The sequence below is a fragment of the Plectropomus leopardus genome, chromosome 2 (genome assembly GCF_008729295.1).
Source record: "Plectropomus leopardus isolate mb chromosome 2, YSFRI_Pleo_2.0, whole genome shotgun sequence".
Classification (NCBI taxonomy): Eukaryota; Metazoa; Chordata; class Actinopteri; order Perciformes; family Serranidae; genus Plectropomus; species Plectropomus leopardus.
In genome coordinates, this window is record NC_056464.1 from 17155838 (window position 1) to 17175854 (window position 20017).

A 20017-nucleotide genomic window follows, 5' to 3' on the forward strand; every position below is an offset into this window, starting at 1 on the left:
TGGTGCTTCGGCAAACCGTGACAGTGACTAGCCATGTGAGCACAACCAAAGGACTTCTGATCAACGGGAAGCTGAGATCAGCAGAATCAAAAGAATATCCTCACCACTGCTGTCAGAGAAAGACTTTCCTAACTGGATTTTTGTGACATTCATATTATTTGGATTTTTCTGAAGTGACAGCTTTGACCGGTTGACAAAATAGTTCTTTTGAAAAATAGGCGGGTATTTCAGTTCTGTGAAGAAACTGTTATAGTGTTAAAAAAAAAATGTTTTGTTAGTTTTCTAAGCTATTTTGTAGATACAGTGAGTAAGTTTCTGGAGTCCATACAGGGACTGCGGTGCCCAGGACAACCAGACGCTCCAGCAGGGCTCAGGGATTGCCTTCAGCTTTACGCAATTACCGGAGAGCAGCAGGCGTCATCGCATTGCTTTGGTAAATTACTCACGCTTTCTCCCCCAGACTACCGCTGGTTACAAGAAGTCGGTGTGACCATGCTACAAAATGGAAACGGAAAGGAGACTCCGCTGCAGGCGCCAAAGGCTGAGGCAGAGCCGGATTCCCCGGCTGACGACCCGAAGGATCAGCAGCAGCAGCAGCAGCAGCAGCCGCAGCAGCCGCAGCCCGCCCCCCCAGCTGCTGATAGCGAACCCGCACACTTCGCCATGCCCGCTCATCCCAAACTGGAGATAAAGCGCAACGCAGTGACGGACGATTACAAGATCTCCACTCAGGTTCTGGGCTTAGGGATCAATGGCAAAGTCCTTCAGTGCTTTAACAAGAAGACGGGAGAGAAGTGCGCACTGAAGGTACTGAAGTCACATGACACATACTGTATGTGTACGTTATAAACAGGGTAGTTTAGAGGGTAGACCCTCCAGGTCAGTTTACACACCTCATAAGTAAAGTTCAACCAGCCCAGTCACTACTTTTAACCATAGAGGTTTAAGGTATGGTCACTAAAAGACAGCATAATTGAAGACTGTTTCCCAAATGACAGTACTTGAACATTTTTAGGCTATGTTTGTGTTTACAAACATCAAGTTGATTTGAGAAATGTTTCACTGTGTATAGAAGAAGTTGTAATTACATGCACTTTAGTACAATTTAAAGCACTTGTACAGTACTTTTATTGGAGAAAAATATTGTACTTTTTACGCCAATACAATACTCCAATTTATCAGGCGGCTTTAGATATTTGTTACTTTCCAAATTCAGATAAATAACTTGAAATATAAATAAATCAATTCTGGTCTATCCATAACCCAGCAACCAAAGTATTTAAAATTAGCTCCACCTTTACTACCCGCAACATTAAAGTGGTAAACACATTAATGCATCAATAATTATAATCCAAGAATATATTTATCACTCTGAATGGCCAAAAGCATACAAGAAAGGGGTGGCAGCTTCTTCTGTCACTGATTGTGTTAAATAGGCATACACTATCATCATATCAGTCGCGGGCCCCTAAATCGAATTGAATCAAAATTGAAATGTGGCAGACTTTGTTATATGGTCAGATATCATTATCCAAAGAATCAATATATCGTATTGTGATGAAACCCTATGATTTACACCCTTAATACTTATGTACTTTTACTTAAGTAAGATTTTGAATGCATTGTTTTGTAACAGTGTACATATACGCTGTAGTATTACTGCTTTTACCTCTGTAAAATATATATGTACTTCTTCCAGAACTGCTGTCTGGTGTCCAAACCTGTCTATCAGTACGGAATAACCAGCAGCAGAGGAGGATTTTCTTGCTGAATCCACATATCTGTTTAGTTTTAGACAATAGATCACACTGTTTGTTACATTGGCTACAAGGTCCAGGCATGAATACCTGTCTGGAAAGTCTTAAGCCATATTATAGAAGAACTTTGACCTTAATTGACAATCTGTCTCAGACATACAGGACTAGTGATGGTGATAGTGACAACCAAAACTCATTTTTGTGCCTTTGAATGGCCCTCAGTCACTGATCGGTGCACTGATCTATGCTCATGCTGCTTCTTGTGTGTATTTTTGGGAAAGACTATGACTGCATCTGTTGTCTATACTTGGTGCATGTATGTGTACCTGCTGTTCACACTGGGTACTGCACATGTTGCCCTCTAAACTCACATGCTGTGCATGTGGACTGGCTGAATGTGATCATGGAGCTGTGTTTCATGAAATCTCAGTCTGTCATTGGATCAGATGCCAGTTAAGAGGTGCACAGGCACCAGCCATATGCCATAACATGTTACGGTGCTTCACAGAGACACGTGAATTTTAACAGTGACACCTTTTTCTGGGGGCAGTGGAAACTTGGGCATGCCTTCATACATGTGTAGAGGCACACAAGCACGGGTCGTCTGACTGTCACCACCCGGGCACAGACTCAGAGATTTACTGGCTTACAGTAATCCATCTGGATCTGAGGTGCCAAAGCAGGCTGCAGTGTCACAAGCAGAGCTGTAGACACAGGCTCTGGGGCAGAAAGAGAAACCGATGAGGAGAAAGAGAGATAAACTGCAGCAGAAAATACGAAGTCACAAACAAAACATTAAAGGCCAAGAGCAAGAGGGATAGGATGCTTGATAGCGTCATGTCAGTCTGAGAGGGAGAAAAAAACAATTATTGTTTAAAATCACAGCAGAGAGAATGATATAAATCTATTTCTGTCAGTGTGATGAAAAAAGGGTCCTGTAAGACATTATAGTGTGAAACTTTGTTTTAGAATTATGTATTTGTATCTTGAAATAATGAGAAATCTTTCATAAAATAATGACTTAGTATCTCAAAATTATGCAAAGGTTTCCCAAAATTGAGACTTAGTAACTTAAACTTAAGAAAACATTTCTGAAAATGATAACTAAATATCTCAAAGTAATGAGAAAATGTTTTAAAATTTTGACATAGTATCTCAAAATGATAATGTTTCTCAAAATAATGACAAACTGTCTCGAGATACTAAATTATGTCTAATTATTGAGCTTATATCTATTATATATATATAATAGATATAATATATAATACTTATATATTAAGTCATTATTATGAGAAAGCTCCTCAGTATTATTTAGATACTAAGTCATTATTTTGATATACTGCCATTATTTTGACATATTAACTTATTATTTTGATAAATTTTCTCATTATAATGACTAATAGTATCTTTTTCCATCACACTGGCAGAAATGGGCTTCCATAGTAATATACATGTCACCAAAAATACTTTTTGAATTGAATTTGACATTTTTTCCCATGTCAGAGCTGATTTTTTTTTAAATGTCAGAATTTTTAAGAATACACTGAGCTATTTTCATTGTACCACAACAGAAGAGGGATTTGCTCTAGAAAAGTATTGGTGGCTGTTAGGAGAAGGTGTGTTCATCTGTGAAAATGTTGTTCTTTGTAGTCATGTAACTCCTGACTGCATCACCTACTGCTCGGCAAGTTTCAGCTTCCACCGGGGAAAGCTGACAGCAGGTCTGGGTGACCCCAGCTTTAAGTAAACACCACAAACTCTCCACTCTCAGCATCTGAAGCCTCTTAGCTCTTTGAAGACCCTTAAAAGCTTTGAGCGATTAGAAAGAAAACACTCATGAAATCACAATATGCCTTCTCTGTAGTTGCTCTTACTAGCGTCTGTGTTGGTGTGCCTGTAAATTGGATTGCACTGGACTATCTGACAGAACGTAACTGATAGTTTTTACTCTATTTTATTGCTGTTCCAATTCTAATTTCCGACCATACTTGTATGTTTTTAATCTCAAGGCAAATAGAAAGCTAAAGGAAATAATCAAGAGTGTTTTGGGGGGGGGGGGTGACCAGCACACTGGCTTTTTAATTAAGTGTTGCTCTGAGCGCTAAACGTAATGGATGAGTGTAGGTTTAATCCACTTTGCTGTGGAGCTGGAGGGGAGCCATCCTTTTAATGTAATTCAGTTAATCAGGATTCTTTTAACTTGGATTTTTCTGGCTCCTGGGAGGGGAGGGACCTGGGAGAGTCCTCAGACCCCATTAACTGTTAATACCAGTAGAAGCACTTATTTGGCCGGTCATTGTTCCATTTTAGTGCCTCAAGTGCCTTCCAGCTTAGAGCATGGAAAGCTGTACAAAGTTACAGCTCTGCGCACAGGCCTCCATTCATAGTCAAAGTCTTCCCTTCCACATGTTTGTTCGTGTTCACCTCTGTGGTCAGGCCTTTGGCACGCTGATGGCACATCTGGGTTTCCTCTGAGGCCAATGTCATAGAAATTCTCAGTGGTTTGGTCAGACGCTGCATGGAGGAGATCTTGTGCGGGAAAACTGCAGTTAGATCTTACGCAGGCTCTCTGCGGGCAATCTGTGTGCTGGTTAACAAGTTAATCAGTCTCAGAGGTTTGAGCTTTATGTGTCCATTGACTCTTCAGCTGCTCATTGTGAATTGCGTGCTCATTATCTGCTTTAAAGGTAACATGGAGAAACATGCTACAGCACTGAAGCTCCATGAGGTGGCCTTGAATGAACGCCTCAGGAGATGCTTTGTACCTGAAGATCTCTGTAGTATTCATAAGAGCTGAAAGTATTGCTCTAAATCACTTGATCACTGCTGTCTGTTTAGTTGATATAACAGAGGAATTTAAGATATGATAAAATATAATTTGCAAATCCAAAATATATATAATATATGAAATGCCAAAAAGAAATAAATGTCCAATATATATAATTTAAAAATATATAAACAGGTTCCTATTAAGGATCTTAATGGGTTACATACACACACACACACACACACACACACACACACACACACACATATATATGGCATTGTCATTGTGAACTTGTTGACTCGCTGATGTCGGCATTTAGCACAAAGCACTGTTTTAAGAAGCGATTATATGTCTTAATATTAAACTGTCATAATATTAAGGACCTTTAATGCTGTATTATTATAGGTGCACAAAGCAGGAATACACAATCAATAGAACACAATGTATACGAACACCTACTGACTAACTTTATACCACTTCACTTTGCTGTAGACTTTATGAACAGCGAATCATTGATAGAAGTTGTAAAGATAAACCACCTTTTATTAAGACATGCAGACTAGCGCTTGCCAAGCAGTGTAAACATGTTGGAGCCATTTGTGTGTGTGTGTGTGTGTTATTGAGGAGGGAGCTTCAGTTAAGAGGAAGTGTGCTGTTAAACTCATTATCAGGTCAAGGTGTGAGTGTGTGTTAAGTACAGCGATCTGATTGGTTTAGAGGAGTGTGAGGATGTGGTTGATTGGTTTACAGCAGGATCAGAGACAAGCGTGCGTTTAGTCTATGTATGTCCCCTCACATAAGAAAGAGAGATTATCTGCGTCTGTTTTATTCTTTTAATCATCTCTGTCTCCCCTTTTATGTGTATTTAATCCAAAACGGACCTCTTTTATTGTAGCCAATTCGGGTTCACGGCAGGAAATTAAAGAAACCAGCTCACATGCTGCCAGCTCTGATTAAAGTCATAAAACTATAAATGACACAGCAGAAACAAGCCTTCCCACTGCTTTACTTTACAAACTAGGACACATATAGTAGTTGATCAGACGCCGGAAACCCCTAACTTCTACTTTCAACACCCCACTGCTCTGAAACACTCCCTCACGCCCTCACTTCCTCTTTCACATTAGTGAGCTGAAAGACAACATTGTGGGCTGCTCTGACACTTGACGTTTCCAGAATTGTGATATTATTTCACCTCCACCCACAGAATCTGAAATTTCACAAATGGTCTTTTTGCGTTTTGTGAATTTTAAAATCACCTGTTTGGTTTGTTTGTGTGTGTGTGTGTGTGTGTGTGTGTGTGTGTGTGTGTGTGTGTGTGTGTGTGTGTGTGTGTGTGTGTGTCAGTCATGGGTCAATGAGTCAGCCTCGCTGTGTGTTATGTACTCCAGGCTCAGGCCTCCTGAACAGTGGGAGATCGCTTCATGCCTATCACATCCAAAAATACATCCTGACTGAAGATGTGTGTTATGTCAAGGACCACCACCTGCTGTGTGTGTGTGTGTGTGTGTGTGTGTGTGTGTGTGTGTGTTTACAAGCATCTGCTTATGTCAAACACACACCCTATCATGTATCCAGGCTGACTTTATTAAAGATTATATGTATTTGTCTTACACAAGTGGATCAGTGAAGACGGTCAATAATTGCATTGTTGTTCAGCTTTTATTTTTATTTTTCTTTCACTAGATTAATACCAGTGAGGGTTAATTACTAAAAAAAGTAATAATCATTCAACCATGTGTGACAATAGTTTATGGTATAGGTAGGTATGAAAAACAAAATATTGTTTTGTTGTTAACCAAATAAGTAATACTTGTTATTTATTACAGTTTTGTATTTGAAAATGCTCTTAATTGTTAATTTAGTCAGCAGAAAAAAACCACAATGACGCTGTGATTTCACTGAAAGATAAACAACAATATAAACCCAGCGTGGAATTTATTAATAGAAGTGAATGTGTTGAATTTATCAGGTACGTCATACACTGAAAATGAATCACTATTTAACCTTTCGAAACCTGGATCGAAATTAGTTTTCTTGTGCTGCCTTCAGATGCCTTTCACAAGCCTTTAAACCTTTGAAACGTGAGCAAATTGGTTTGATTTTTTTCAGAAAAAACTGAAAAAAATCGCCAACAGCAACTTGGTGTGAAGTGTCCCGCAAACTGCTAAAAAAAACGTGTGAAAAGTGAAAAGAAAACAACCTTTAAAAAAAGAGAGAGAATCATTAGAAAATTATCAAATAAATTGGGAAAACTATCAAGAAAGCTATATTCACAATTGTTATAATCATTTACCTAAAATAAGGTTACAGAAAAAAATCATGATTATTATTAGTTGTAGTATTTTTTATTTTATCACCTTTTTTAGGTAATTCTCACATCATTTTCTTGCAATGTTTTTTTTTTAGTGACATTGCTAATTTTTGGGTAATTTCTTGGTAAGTTGCTTATTGCTTTTTTTCAATGTTTTTGTGAGAAATCAAGCTAAATTTGCTCAGGTTTCAAATTGTTAAATATACATTCATCATCATTCTTTCTCTCTCTGTGTCTCTCAGATTCTGTACGACAGCCCCAAAGCGAGACGAGAGGTGGAGCTGCACTGGCGAGTGTCCGGAGGACCATATATTGTTCGCATCCTCAGCCTGTATGAGAATATGCATCATGGGAAGAAGTGCCTGCTCATCATCATGGAGTGGTGAGATGTACATTTCACAGCTCTACCCATCACTTTACACACCCAACCTGTCTGTATATCTTATTATGTCTCAATCTGTGGTGATATTTAGTGTAAGTTATTAGATAAACCGAATGATTACATTCCCTTATCTAAAAATATAATTAGAAATGCACTGATTATTTAGAAAAACAAAAAAACAAATATGAACTTTGAAAAGTTGACACTGTAGATTTCCATTGAATTGTGATGTGTCCTGCTTTTTTAATATCAGACATAAAATATACGTTGCAGTACTGTGTAGCTCAGAGCACAGACCTTAAAAAGGATGTTATGGATTTATCTGACAAGCCTCTTTTAAACTGATGTTTGTGACCAGAAAATGGGAAGTGACGGTCACTCTGTTTAGATCCTACAAGTTTCCACTGGAATATTTGCATTGCTTTGTGATATATAAAGAATAAGAGCTCTGTAGTAAATACCAATACAGACTTGTCCCACTTAGCGGCAGAGGAAGTATTCACATCCTTTACTTAAAGGTGGAGTCTGCGATTAAGGAGAAATATCGCTGATACTCAGCATCAAAACAAATACACCCCTCCCACCAGTGCTCCGCCAGATGCTGCAGTTAGATGTTTTTTAGGTTTCGTTACTGTCATGGTGTAGCTTTGTTCCTCCGGGGCGAGGACAGGAAGGGGAGAGTAGCTGGAAAAGTGTTCTGTAGCTCAGTCCAAGCCTTTTTGTTTGTTCACCATTTACAGAGTCAGGGCTTTGAATGAACACCAGATTTTTTTAGCACACAGACAGAACAGACTGCTAGTGGACTATGAAGAGGTATTTGCTAAATTTGGCAAAGAGTATTAGAATACAATCAATGACTGCACCTTTAGGTGAAATACCAACAATTTAGAAATGCTTTAACAAGTAATATCATTCAAAACTTTACTAAAGTAAAGTCAACAACACCAATTCCACCAGACTCCTTTTAAATATTCATTTTAACGTGTATAGAGCCAGCAGATTTTCACATCTAACCTGTTGAATCAAGAGTTCATTTCAGGGGTAGGCAACCTGCGGCTACACTGTGGCTTTAACAAAAAATGATACTGATATGAATAACAGTTTTTGATTTTAATTTTTAATTGTTGTCAGCCTAAAGGGATTCTTATATTTTCCAGCTGTGAAAATGTGTTGCCTTTACACCGAATTTAAAAACAAGGTTTTAACATTTTACCAACTGAAAATTTGACAGCTGCTGGACAGATTTGTTTGCTTTCAGCTGCTGTGCTGCAAGGTCAGTGAACAGAGCACAGCCCACTGCAGAGTGGCCACCTTGTGGTGGACATATTAATGAATGCACATTTAGAAATATTGGTAATGTGGAAAGGCTAATACAGACTTACTGTTACCTTAATTATAAGGCTCAAATATGTTTTGCGGCTTCGGACAGATTTTTTAATTCTTTTTTTTTTTGCTTGTAAATGTTGCCTTGTTTATTTCAACCAAACCAGAGTGAGTTAGTGATTGTTGGAACATTAGGGCAACAAACCAAGATGGTCCTTCTGGGTTTTATTTTGTTTTTGCTCACTTTAAATGTTTTATAGTGATAAGATAACTGGTTATTTAAATGAAATCTGGTGTGTTTGGCGATAGCCATTTCAGAGTTGTTTCTGGTTACACAAAAAGGATTTTACTCTCTTACCAAAAGGTCGATCTCTGAAGAGATCCTTTCCATAATTTTTCAGACACTTAAAATGATTATTTGTGCCTGTCAGTGGCAAAAACAAGCACTGTTTGTGGATGTATGTATATAGATGATGTGACATGCCCCGAGTGTTTATCTTGCAGTCTGTTTTGCTGTTACCGACAGCAGTTGTCTTACTCAGGAGTGGACCGCTGTTAAAAAAAAGAGTTCCAATTGGTCTCTTAAAGACCAAAACATAGGTAAATAGGGTGAAAAATACTGCACTTACCCCTCAATTCTTAGCTTAGGGCAGTCTAAAGGTCAGTCATAAGACCTGACACCCAGATGGGACAAAGTGAAGACGTCAGGCCTGATGGTGAGATAGAGGGACAGAATTCCATCTGGGCTTCACATGTCGTTACAAACTGTACATAATAATACCCCTGAGCGACTCCAATGACACTGCTGAAACACTGGGTGTGTGTGTGTGTGTATGTGTGTACATGTAGTTAAACTTTGTACTTTTTATTGCCTTCCACTTGTGAATGGAAAAAAAAACGTGCAGTAATTCAGAGGAATAGAGAGAAACCTCAGAGGATGAAAACAGAGAAATGTCACTGTCCTCCGCTCAAAGGAATTTTAACTAGTGACTAACTGGTTCTCATCATCTCATTTAATGACACTGCAACTGTTTGTGTTTGCCCTGTATATAGTGGCCTTGTGTGTGTGTTTGTGTGTGTGTGCTCTCTCGCTGCTTCCTGTATGAGCAAGGGTCAGAGGAGGACAGCGGTTCAGCCCATCACAGTCAGTTTAAGCACATTTTCACACACATTTTTCTTATCAGCTATCTGTTCATCTGGATGCTCATAAACCACAGAAAGTACGCTCTTACTTCATGCACAGTAACTCAAATCTGCGTCACGCAGAGCACATCTAGCACAGGACCAGGGGGAGAGTTTCAGTGTTTGATGTGTGATTGTGATTCTGAAACTGTAACATTTTTGTTGGTGAGTGTCTGAGCTTTTGAAGAATTCGGTCAAGGTCTCAGGTATGAAATCTCTAAATAGTGTATTATTGTCGAAGTCACTAATTATAAAAGCAGAAATGAATGAGACTACAGAGGAGACCAAAAGTAGACACATTATAGTTAAAATAATAAAACACAGTTCCATAAACCCTGTATGTTCTTTTCAGTGAGAAGATTTTGGTGCTTTTTCCTTCTTCCTTTTTTGATCCGGGTTTCCTCTCTGTTTTACTGATATAGACTTTCACTCTGTATTTTTATAATTCCAATTTCACTTATCTTTTTTTCTTTGTAAGGAACTGAAAACTGTGGGTGAAACCCCAAAGAGCTTCTGAGCTGCAAAACAACTCAATGGATTTCCACCGAAATCCAACCCAGTGGTTCACAGTGTAAAACTGTGTAGATGAAGCAAACAGTAAATGTATCTTTTAATCAAATTTGTTGTGGCAATGTATTATTGTTGTCAGTTGTAGTACTCAACATCAGTCTTTGTCCCAAGACCGTGTTTTTAAAGATCTTGGGCTTAAAATCAACCCCATTTTGACTCTGTCTTGTCTTGATCTCAAACCAGCAGGACTCAGGATTTTGTTTTTGAGACTGTTTAAGACTATAAAGATGGTTACCACTTTAAAACCTGAGCAAATTGGCCTGATTTCTTTCAAAATCAGGAGAAGAAAAGATCACCCAAAATTTGCAAGAAATTTGTGAAAAGTACAGCAATAATACCTGAAAATTAATTTAAAAAGAAAGAAAGAAAGTTTTTAAAAGAACAAGGGCTTAAAATTATAATATAATTATAATATGTTTGTAAAAATAATTTTGAATATGTAATTATGATCATTAAAAATATATTTTTCCATAGATTTAAAAAATATATTTTTTTAAATCTACTAATTTCTTGTAATTTGTGGAACATTTCTTACCAAGCTGCTCATTGCTTTTTTAGCCCCCCCAAAAAATTAACAGATTATCTCAGGGTTGGGGGGCCCTTCTGTGCGGAGTTTGCATGTTCTCCCCGTGTCTGCGTGGGTTCTCTCCGGGGTCTCCGGCTTCCTCCCACAGTCCAAAGACATGCAGCTCAGGTTGATTGGTGACTCTAAATTGCCCTTAGGTGTGACTGTGAGTGTGTATGGTTGTCTGTCTATATGTGTCGGCCCTGCGATGGTCTGGCGACTGTCCAGGGTGTACCCCGCCTTCCGCCCGATGACAGCTGGGATTGGCTCCAGCCCCCCCGCGACCCTTACGAGGACAATAGAGGAACCATCAGTTGTTGTCTGTGTGTCTTTTTATAGTAATGGGAATCTTTCAGGATCAGTTTGAGAAGTGCCTGTGGTTTACATGTTCCACATTTTATCTTAAGTGTTTCCTGCAGTGCAAGACTCACTCTGGTCATACCATTGCCTTGACTTAGTTTTAGTGGTCTCGACTACAACACTGCTGGGATTTACATGCTGTCATTAACATGTAATTTTTATGATTAAATCAGCTGATCATTTTCTTTTTTTTGTTTGTTTTTGGTAAAGTCCTCTTCAGTCTACTCTTCCCCTTTGTAGTTTACCCATTTTGTAATTGTGGTGCTTTGCGTAAAAAAAAATGTCGAAAATATCCCAAAAATCATCCATTATTAATCACATTATTGTTTCACAGTGTCTGCACTGCGCTGCATGATGCAAGTAGAAATTCATATGAGGAAAACATTTATTTGGCAGAACAACTTGAAAAACATTCTTCCTATATTTATCCATGCAAAAGGCAGATTCCAAGTGTGAAAAGAAGTAAATATTTAAATGAAGAACACTGATCTGCTCAACTTCAACTTCAGCTTATTTAAAGTGCACATCACCTAGACATGCACTGTAAACCTCGTAAGTCAGGAAAAAAAAAACAGCAGAAAAGAAGAAAAATGATATAACATGTAAAAAAAAAACACACACACACACACACACAGTTACACAGGTGATAATGTTATTATGATGACAGGTTGAGGTTCATCAACAGAGAAAATAGCTTAGTGATTACCAAAATTTGTAGAAATGCTCAAATGTTATTAATTTCCTTCATTCAAGGTTGATGTATGTTATACACAGGAGACATTGTGTTTAATTTAATTTGTGCAGTTGGCAAACTGTGTGTGTGTGTGTGTGTGTGTGTGTGTGTGTGTGTGTGTGTGTGTGTGTTTTCAGTATGGAAGGCGGGGAGTTGTTTAGCCGAATCCAGGCCAGAGGAGACCAGGCCTTCACTGAGAAAGGTGAGGACTGATGGACTGTGTCATAAACACATCACAGGATGTAAGAGAGAAGGAATTGAACAGTTTTCCCAGGACAGACGGATGTAAGGCAGACATTTTGGATAACATTTGACAGTCAAAATACGTTTGTTTATTTCTTTTATATGATCTCTATTTCATTTGTATTCTTTGTTGTGTGACACTGTTTTTTTGGTTTGAGAGTGTGTTTTCTTCTTTTCTTCCCAGAGGCTTCAGAGATTATGAGGGACATCGGCACGGCTATTGATTATCTCCACAGCATCAACGTGGCTCACAGAGACATCAAGGTGCACAGAGATAAAGACCGCCACACGTCATGCACAATGTCATCCGTTCTAGGTCATTAGAGGATCTTCTGTCAATTAATTTTCTTTCTCTTCTGCCTCATAACCAGCCAGAGAACCTACTGTACACCACTAAAGAAAGAAATGGGGTGCTCAAATTAACAGACTTTGGATTTGCAAAGGAGACGACGCTACACAACCCCCTACAGACCCCCTGTTACACACCGTACTATGTGGGTAAGTTGCTTTATGCTTAGGCTTGGAAACAGTGGCATTGTGTACAGTTCTTATCCTAAGTTTACAGGTTTTACAGATAGATTAAAAAAAAACTGTATTTTATGTAAATGTATTTTTCAAAACCAATTTCATTGCCATTCATAATTCTATCTATTTCTGTGTGTTTGTGTTTGCCAATGATAAGCTCCTGAGGTTTTGGGTCCAGAGAAATACGACAAGTCATGTGATATGTGGTCTCTGGGCGTTATTATGTACATTCTGTGAGTACTGGGCGTGGGGCTGGGTAGGGTGGGTGTCACTGATGTTTTTATATAATGCATTCTGTACACTTGTAAAAATGTAGGTGAAAGTTTTAAAGTTGCTGTGTCTGTGTCACCATGTTTGTCTCTGTAGGTTGTGTGGCTTCCCTCCATTTTACTCCAACACTGGCCAGGCCATTTCTCCAGGTATGAAGAGGAGGATCAGGATGGGCCAGTATGAATTCCCCAACCCAGAGTGGGCAGAGGTGTCACAGGAAGGTGAGAAGCTCATACAGGCGTGTCCACACTGACACAAATGTAAAAACTGAAAATGTCGATTTTCAAAAACATGCTTCAGAGAGGACAAATTTATTGTCAAAAGTAAACCTACATCTTCAACTGCACATCTATGGACAGTTCAATATTTCATAGCTATTACACTACCATTTAATACTCTATAAATATGCATATATGTCAGTGACAACACATTATTGTGTGTTTAGCTTTATTCAACACAAATGTAAGAGTATGGGGTTAAAAAGACTGACTTTTCCTGCCTAGACCACACAGGCTGTCTTTTAAAAAATGTCAGATATCTGCACACCAGGAAGCGCCGCAGTTCAAAAGAGTAAAGAAAGAGTAAGATGATGACACTAAGCCATTTTGCAAACGCTTGTGGAAAGTTACGTGAAGTGCTTGTCTCTGCAAACACATACGTTTCAACTATGTTTTAGGTAAACAATGTTCACTGTTTGCCTTTGTTGTAAGTACAGTGCTGCCCTGCAGGTCATTAGAGGTTTTTAGAGGTTTTTATCTCTAAAGGCTTAAAGTAAACTATGCTGCCCAAACTCTATATCTTACAGATAACTCAAGAGACAAGTGCCAGCCGGTGTCTTCCTCTTAACCAGCGCCAATAACAGTGCATGGCTCTGTGCACATGCTGCTGTTTTTCTGTTTTTTCACTCAATCTCACTTTTCTTTTCCAAGTGATTGTATATGAAAGATTAAACGAATCAATAAATGAATGAAAGACTGATCTTCATTGTCACTGTTTGGCTACTCTGGAGAATTAAAACTTATCCAAAACAAGACAGCCAGATGAAGACAAAGACAAAACTTTAATTGGCTGAGAGAGGCACCACAACTGATAACACAGCAGCAAACACGATAAATAAAATGAAACCAGCATTAGACAAAATAAAAGCAGCATCAGAATCAAACAGTGTAAAAGGGACTTTTACACACGCTACACATTATTAGTCGTGTTTCTGTGTGCTGTGTTTGTTAAATTCTTAAGTATGTGTCAAAAGTTGTTTGAAGTAGGCCACTCTGTCCCTGAGACCAGGAGAAGCTTCACAAGAAACGAGATTTGTATGTGTGTATCTTGCTACTAATACTTTGCATTGCCTTTGTTCTTTCAGCCAAAGATTTGATCCATCAGCTACTGAAGACAGACCCTAATGAGAGAATGACCATCACACAGTTTATGAACCACCCCTGGATTAATGTAAGTATCTGTCAAGTACAGATAGACAATGTATGCTTCCTTTCCCATACTGCTTCCTGTTTTATCTGTGTGTCTGTTTCCTCAAATCTTTATCTGTTTGTGTGTGTGTGTTTGCGCTTTGTAGAAGTCCATGGTGGTTCCCTCCACTCCGCTTCACACCACGCGGGTCCTGACTGAAGACAGGGAGATGTGGGAGGATGTGAAGGTCAGACGCACAATAATACTGACCCCTTCTGGTCTTTTAATAACATTACATCCCGTCACTGCAGAGCTGTCAGAGCATTAAGTTGGCCCAGTGTTAAGGAGGCGCTCCAGTGACAAAGTTTTATACATCTGTCAAACTTATGGGCTATTTAGAGACAGAGTTTAAAAAAGATTTGTCAGAGTCAATGGAGCAGAAGCAGAGTCAGATATTCTGAGTCCATCCTGATATCCAGAGTCAGATATCCTGACTTTTAGTCTTTTTATGGGACAAGCTCCAAAAGCTCTGGATCCTACATTTCCCATAATGCAACTCATGAATGTCTTTCATGACACCCTGCATGCCAAGTAAATGCCAAACTCCACTCCCTCACAATGTAATGCTTTCTCTTGAAATTTGGAGGTTCCAAGCCCAAGTTGAGATACCCATGATGATATTCTTATGGCATCATCTGGGCACTTTTCCCAGCCTTTACAGATCCCCTTCAGAGCCACAGAAGACATACACAACAGTTTTCACAATTTGAGTAGTACCCAAAATGACTAGTAAACTAATCTTCATTTGTAAATTCAGTGGATTGACCCTTTAATGGTTACAATGATTATATATATATATATATATATATATATATACATACATATATAGTGCAGTGGTTCTCAAACTATGTTGCATGACCCACTGGTGGCAAGTGAAGTCCCTCTGGTGGTACACAGAGGAATCTCGGAAATATTTTTTGAAAATAATTAATTTGAATATAAATTAATTACATGCATATATTGCTCTCAGATTACTACATTTCAAGTGAAAACACTTAATTAAAAATATGTTTTGTCAGTCTTTTAGCATTTTTGTTTGGATCACATTAATGAACATTTTGTGCAGACATCCATTGGGCCTCAGCAACACTCTCTTAAATTTCTCTTATACTCCCTCTTAATTTTCTACTGAGAGAAAATTTAAGAGAAGTCAGCTCCAGGTGCAACAGATACCTTTAACCATAAAAATCTCCCCTTACCAGGTGTGCTCAATGCTGAATCCCACTTGATCATAAGTCACCTATTATTACAGGTAACACCCCCTAAGTACTATATAAGGGCATGTGTGGTGCTGTGTGCAAAGACTCTGGCACATAGCCAAGACTGGAGAGACGCCACCAAAAAAGGCTGAAAGAAGATATTCTACAGAAGTGAAATTGACGTAGGCCTACTGTTAATAAACCTAAACAAAGTAAACATGATTTTCCAGTGTCAGTCCTGGTGTTACAGGAGAATCAAAAAACCTGTGATGACAAAACATTTGTCATTTCATTTGTCTGATTGTAAGTACAATCAGGGAAATTATTACACGTAAAAATACGCATGCAGACAAGTTAAAATACATTAAATAAATCAAAAATGATTAAAATAATTAAAAGCCACAAGTCCTCATACACATATATGAGAAGCTGGAACCACGACATGCTTTTTAATGAAACTAAAAGAGTTGCAAAAAAATGTTCTAATTAGTTAACTAACTGTTGAAGCTGCACTTGTATATTTTTGCACAAAAATCTAAATTTTTAAATTAGTCGTCTAATATGAGTAGTGGAGTTAAAAGTACAATATTTCCTTGTGAAGTGTTGTAAAGTAAAAGCAGAAGTGTCATGAGATTAAAATACTCAAGTAATGTAAAAGTTCCTCAGATTTGCACTTAAGTACAGTACTTGAGTAAATATAATTAGTTTGCGGATATGAACAAAAATAAGAGAAAAATTGTTTGTATATTGTTTCTTGCCCATTATGTCCTAAGCCGTGATGGTAGTAAGCAGAGTTAAAATGTATGATTTCAAAGCACTGCAATGCTGGCTCCAAATTGGAGCTGCAGTATTAGGAAGAGATGTGTGGATCGGGAGGAGATTCAAGCTTCTGTTGAAACTTCAGTGGATGAGAATTAACTGAATGCAAACATTAATGGCTACTTAAGCAGCTCCAGTGAAGTCTTTACAGCACCTGATGAGGGGCTAGCCCAGCGGTGAAGTCCAGTTTACTGCTGTGGGAGTACTGGGCTGGCCTAACATCCCATAGTGGTGGTACTTGAGAGCTCAGTATTTTCTGAGGTGGTATGTGGTGTAAAAGAGAACCACTGATTTGGTGCATTAACATCTGGTCTCCTGATGGCCACCAGGGGGAAACAGTGGTCACAGTCTAGTCTGCACAGGTAGTTGAGTTCAACACACACACACACACAGTTTACATATAACACACATAGTTAAACACAAAGGAGCTGTGCCATTCTTCCCAACTCTGTCTCTATGGTTCACACAAAGAAATGTGTTTAAGGAACAAGAGCGCTGTTTGCTCTCATCAAGTCACCGTGGGGTTAAAGCCCCAGTATTGTACAAAATGTCTCAGTCGTGCAAACACATATTTTTTTCAGTAAATGTGCAAAAAAAAATCATGAGTGGAATGGCACGTTCCTGCACAGCAGCTGAATGAGCAAGTTTGTGGCGATAAAGTGTGAAAAGGACATGTCTCTAAAATGATATGAACACAAAGTGTCACTGTTCAGTTCTGCAATGGGCCGTGCTACGTTGCGTAAAAAATTCACGGATCACACTTTAGAACAACCACTTCTCAAAAAACACAATAACATTACATTCTTACCACACAGGCAGTCTCACGACCGACAAGCGTTTTCTAAAAGCATTGACACATCCAGGGCTGCAGCTCTCAGCTCCAAATGCAGACAAGTCTTCTGACATTTGAGTTTATCTTTTAGGGTCTGAGGCCTGTTTTCGCTCCAGCTTGTCTTGGCCTTGGCTAGTGAGGACTTACTTGAGCTTTCCCCAGCTAATAAAAATGTTCTCAGAAGGATTTCTCTCTACTCTGTCAACCTTTATTTATTTCCCCCAGTGCTTCCAACCTATTCGTGAATTACTGTGTACTACAGAGCAGCCCTCAAAGGAGTAGTTTGACATGTTGATAAACACACTTATTCACTGTTTGAGATTGAGAGTTCAAGAATGTTGATAGCACTTATTAGTTTGTGCGTTCAGTATAAGGCTGCGGCAACCACTCAGTGTTCTTGGTACTAAGACTGGAAACAGCTATCCTAGCTCTGTCAAAAGGTAATAAAATCCACCTACCAGCACCTCTAAAGCTCACTTATAACATCTCATCTAATCTTTCTGTTTTTTCCAAAACCAATGTGTAAGATGATCAAGTTGTGTTTTTACCGAGGGTTATGTGCCAGACTGTCTTAGCGAGGAGCTAGCCTCTGGCAAACCACAGCTAGACCTTTTTACACTATTTTTGTTTAGATTAAACAAATCAGATGTAATGTGATAATTATCAAGCTTTAGAGGTGCCGGTAGGCCGATGTTATTACCCCTGGACAGAGCTGTTTACAGTCTTTATGCTAACTATGCCACTATTTACTGCATAGACATTGGAGACTGGCATCAATATGCTTGTCTAATTCTCTGCAGTAAAGTAAATAGAGTGCCGTAGGGATGAGTTTTTTCTGAAGGCTGACGCAGAAGTTTGCATCATCCTGGTTCTTTTGCTAGAAAGCCTATGAGATTTTTTCACTAGCTTTTGGATTATTGCAGAAAATAACCTCTGTGGCGAACAAACGTTTGTGATACTTACACATTCTATTCACCAAGATTATCTTCACAAGTGAACACCAGTTTTCTGATTTTTGAAGCTAAAATGCAATCACCACAGGTAAAAAGCTGACATTAGGCTATAAATAAACAACACCATGGTTGCATGATTCAATGTTGCCACCACAGCGTGGCCGTAAAGCTGTGTTCAGTGTGATGACGTTCTGTAGACTCATTTTACCACTTGTTAGAAATTGCATTTTTTAAGACATAAAATCTTCAGAGTTTGTGAGTGGAGCATTTACTGACATATTTTATATCATTAAAAAAATGTGAAAGTCTTCCTTATTTCAGACACAAAACCAAAAACCAATTCAACAACCCACTGATTTTGAGACAAGAGGACCAGAGGTGCTGAAATGCGAGCAAATTTCTAGGTTTTGTTACTCATTACTAGGGTTCTCTATGAGGGTTTTTAACAAAACGTCCAGCTTTAAACATGTATGTGCTGATTAGTTTGAATTCTGGTTGTAAAAGGAGAAAAGGCAGAAATGTCAGTCATCCAAAAACTCCTAAAGCACCAATTAAAATGACATTTGTAAAGATGGGTTTAGAGGAGGACTCAACAAAATTGTTCTTTCAATATGACACAATACTAATATCACAGTATTGTCCTGTTTATTATTGACCATGCACTATGTAGTCTGCTACAGGTGTGCTCTTCACTGAACTAACACACCTGCTCCTCTGCCTTGTTTCTCACAGGAGGAGATGACCAGCGCTTTAGCAACCATGCGTGTGGACTACGACCAGGTGAAGATCAAAGATCTGGACACTTCCAGCAACCCGCTACTCAACAAGAGGCGTAAAAAGGCCGCTGCGGGGGCCAAGAGTGGGTCCACAGTCTGCCAAAGTCAATGAGGACTGTTTGGGTAAATTCAGGCGGAACAACCAATGAGGAAGAAAAGCAGCTCAGAAGAGGAAGGAAAAGTTGATTCGGGTCATACCCCTGCTCGGGTCACTTAAAAGACTGAGTTTTGAGGAAATGTTCTCCGAAATAGAGACACCAGCAAAGTCAGAGATGGACATTAATAAGACATATCATGTTTCTCCTGTCAGTGGTGGAAATCAGCAGCTCTACTCACTGTGGGGTTATATTGGTTTTTAATTATTTTTATGTATCTATGTCATTTTTAGACCTTGCAGGTTTGTCAGAGCGTCTGTGTGCAGACATGAAGTATTTGTAGTGATCACGTTGGGTTGCCTATTAGAGGTATCTTTTGTAACTATGCACTAGTGTGCAAATCACACACAGACAGACAAGCGACTGTGAAACGAGAACACTCACCATTACCTGCGTTGTCTTAACATTGTTTGCTTCCTTCCTTTCAGGAATAAAGCAACATCTGACACTGACTGTCTCGTTAATATCATGTAGCCTCCACCCAAGGAAGTATATTTCAATGACTTAATCATAAATCGGCCCAAGATATATTATCAAGACGTAGCTTTCACTCAGTCACTGCCGCAGATCATCATGTGTGATCTGAATGGAGCCATGAGAGGCAGCAGACACTGCTTCCTGTCAGTGAGGCCAGAGAGCGATATGCAAGCTGCAGTGGGGTAATGTTTGGTTGTGCCAAATGGATGAGTTGTGACACTTTTCTTGAGAAATCTCTTGTGTGTGTGTGTGTGTGTGTGTGTGTGTGTGTGTGTGTGTGTGTTTATGGGGGTTGAGTAAAATGCTTCCACTGAATAGGGGCCGCAGTTAAACTTCACATTAAAAACA

At 38.9% G+C, this 20017-nt stretch overlaps 1 protein-coding gene across 1 annotated transcript; it reads left to right on the plus strand.

Annotated features, from left to right (window-relative positions):
- Positions 1-40: 40 nt before the first annotated feature.
- mapkapk3 (MAPK activated protein kinase 3) lies at positions 41-19644 on the plus strand. Its single transcript, XM_042502953.1, has 11 exons — positions 41-218; positions 461-807; positions 7081-7220; positions 12091-12155; positions 12381-12460; positions 12568-12694; positions 12879-12954; positions 13088-13212; positions 14355-14440; positions 14565-14645; positions 18994-19644. The coding sequence occupies exons 2-11, from the start codon at positions 493-495 to the stop codon at positions 19147-19149; spliced, it is 1251 nt and encodes a 416-aa protein (XP_042358887.1). The 5' UTR covers positions 41-218; positions 461-492; the 3' UTR covers positions 19150-19644.
- The last annotated feature ends 373 nt before the right edge of the window (positions 19645-20017 follow it).